General features: G+C 64.5%; 2 protein-coding genes across 2 annotated transcripts; both read left to right on the top strand.

Annotated features, from left to right (window-relative positions):
• On the top strand, window positions 1-116 carry JCM10292_007046 (uncharacterized protein; the record flags this gene model as incomplete). Its single annotated transcript, XM_076653025.1, has 1 exon — window positions 1-116. A coding segment is annotated over one exon (116 nt), but the record flags the coding sequence as incomplete, so codon positions are not given.
• Window positions 117-683: 567 nt separating this feature from the next.
• On the top strand, window positions 684-867 carry JCM10292_007045 (uncharacterized protein; the record flags this gene model as incomplete). Its single annotated transcript, XM_076653024.1, has 1 exon — window positions 684-867. A coding segment is annotated over one exon (184 nt), but the record flags the coding sequence as incomplete, so codon positions are not given.
• Between the last annotated feature and the right edge of the window lie 14 nt (window positions 868-881).

The raw sequence follows: 881 nt of genomic DNA, 5'->3' as shown, positions 1-881 counted from the left end.
CCGCGCTTGCGCCGCCCGAGGTCCAGGTCGACGCCGCGCTCATGCAGCAGTACGCCGCCGAGCTCGACAAGGCTGCCGCCGCGCCGCTCCCAGATGAGGACGATGCTGATCTCTAAGCAAAAATCGACACGCCCGGGGCTGATTTGGCCGATTGACGCGTCGGAGCACCTCGAGACTACCCCGTTCGGTCCGCCCACCTTTGTCTTCCTTCTGTACTTCCCTCCCTTGCCTACCCTCGCATGCTCTGTTAAACACCGCGTCTGTCAAGCCTATTCACGCCCGGTCCGGTGATATGTTCGCTATGACAAGAGCGAGAAAGGGAGCAGGAGGGAAGGTCCGGCAAGGCGTGGTCGCTCGCAACGGATGGAAAGAACGCTTACTTCTCGCGCCGGTAGTACATACATACTCGAGCTCCGTTCCGAGTCGTAGGACGTAGCACAGACGCGCTGCAATCGTGAGCCAGGCGAGGGAGAGGGACTCGCTCAGGGGAGGTTGGCGGCCAAGACGAGCGTGAGAGCGTCGCGACGGGTCCTCGTTTCGCTTACCTTGCCCAGCCGAAAGCAGGCAGAACGCTTGCACTGAGCAGATCGCGCGAGCCTCGGACCTGCCACGCCGGCAACGCCCTCCTCTCGCAAAGCCCCACCGAGTCGCCGGCCGAGTCCCGGTACGAACGGCAACGAGAGATGGCGACGGCGGAGAGCCTGCGGGCGCGCAAGGACCAGATCGTCGCGCAGTACGTGGAGCACGCCGACCTCGTGCGCGACGTGCAGAAGCAGGCGATTGCCGACATCCTCCCCGCCCTCCGCGACGAGGACAACCTCAGCGATGAAGACCTTGCCGCCGGCGAGGAGCTCTTGCGCGACCGCGGTGCGTTCGAACAG

Source organism: Rhodotorula paludigena (genome assembly GCF_050403205.1).
Source record: "Rhodotorula paludigena JCM10292 DNA, Rt_paludigena_JCM10292v1_ctg149, whole genome shotgun sequence".
In the NCBI taxonomy this organism is placed as follows: Eukaryota; Fungi; Basidiomycota; class Microbotryomycetes; order Sporidiobolales; family Sporidiobolaceae; genus Rhodotorula; species Rhodotorula paludigena.
The sequence above is the reverse complement of the archived record's forward strand: the minus strand, read 5'-3'. Positions and strand labels throughout refer to the sequence as shown.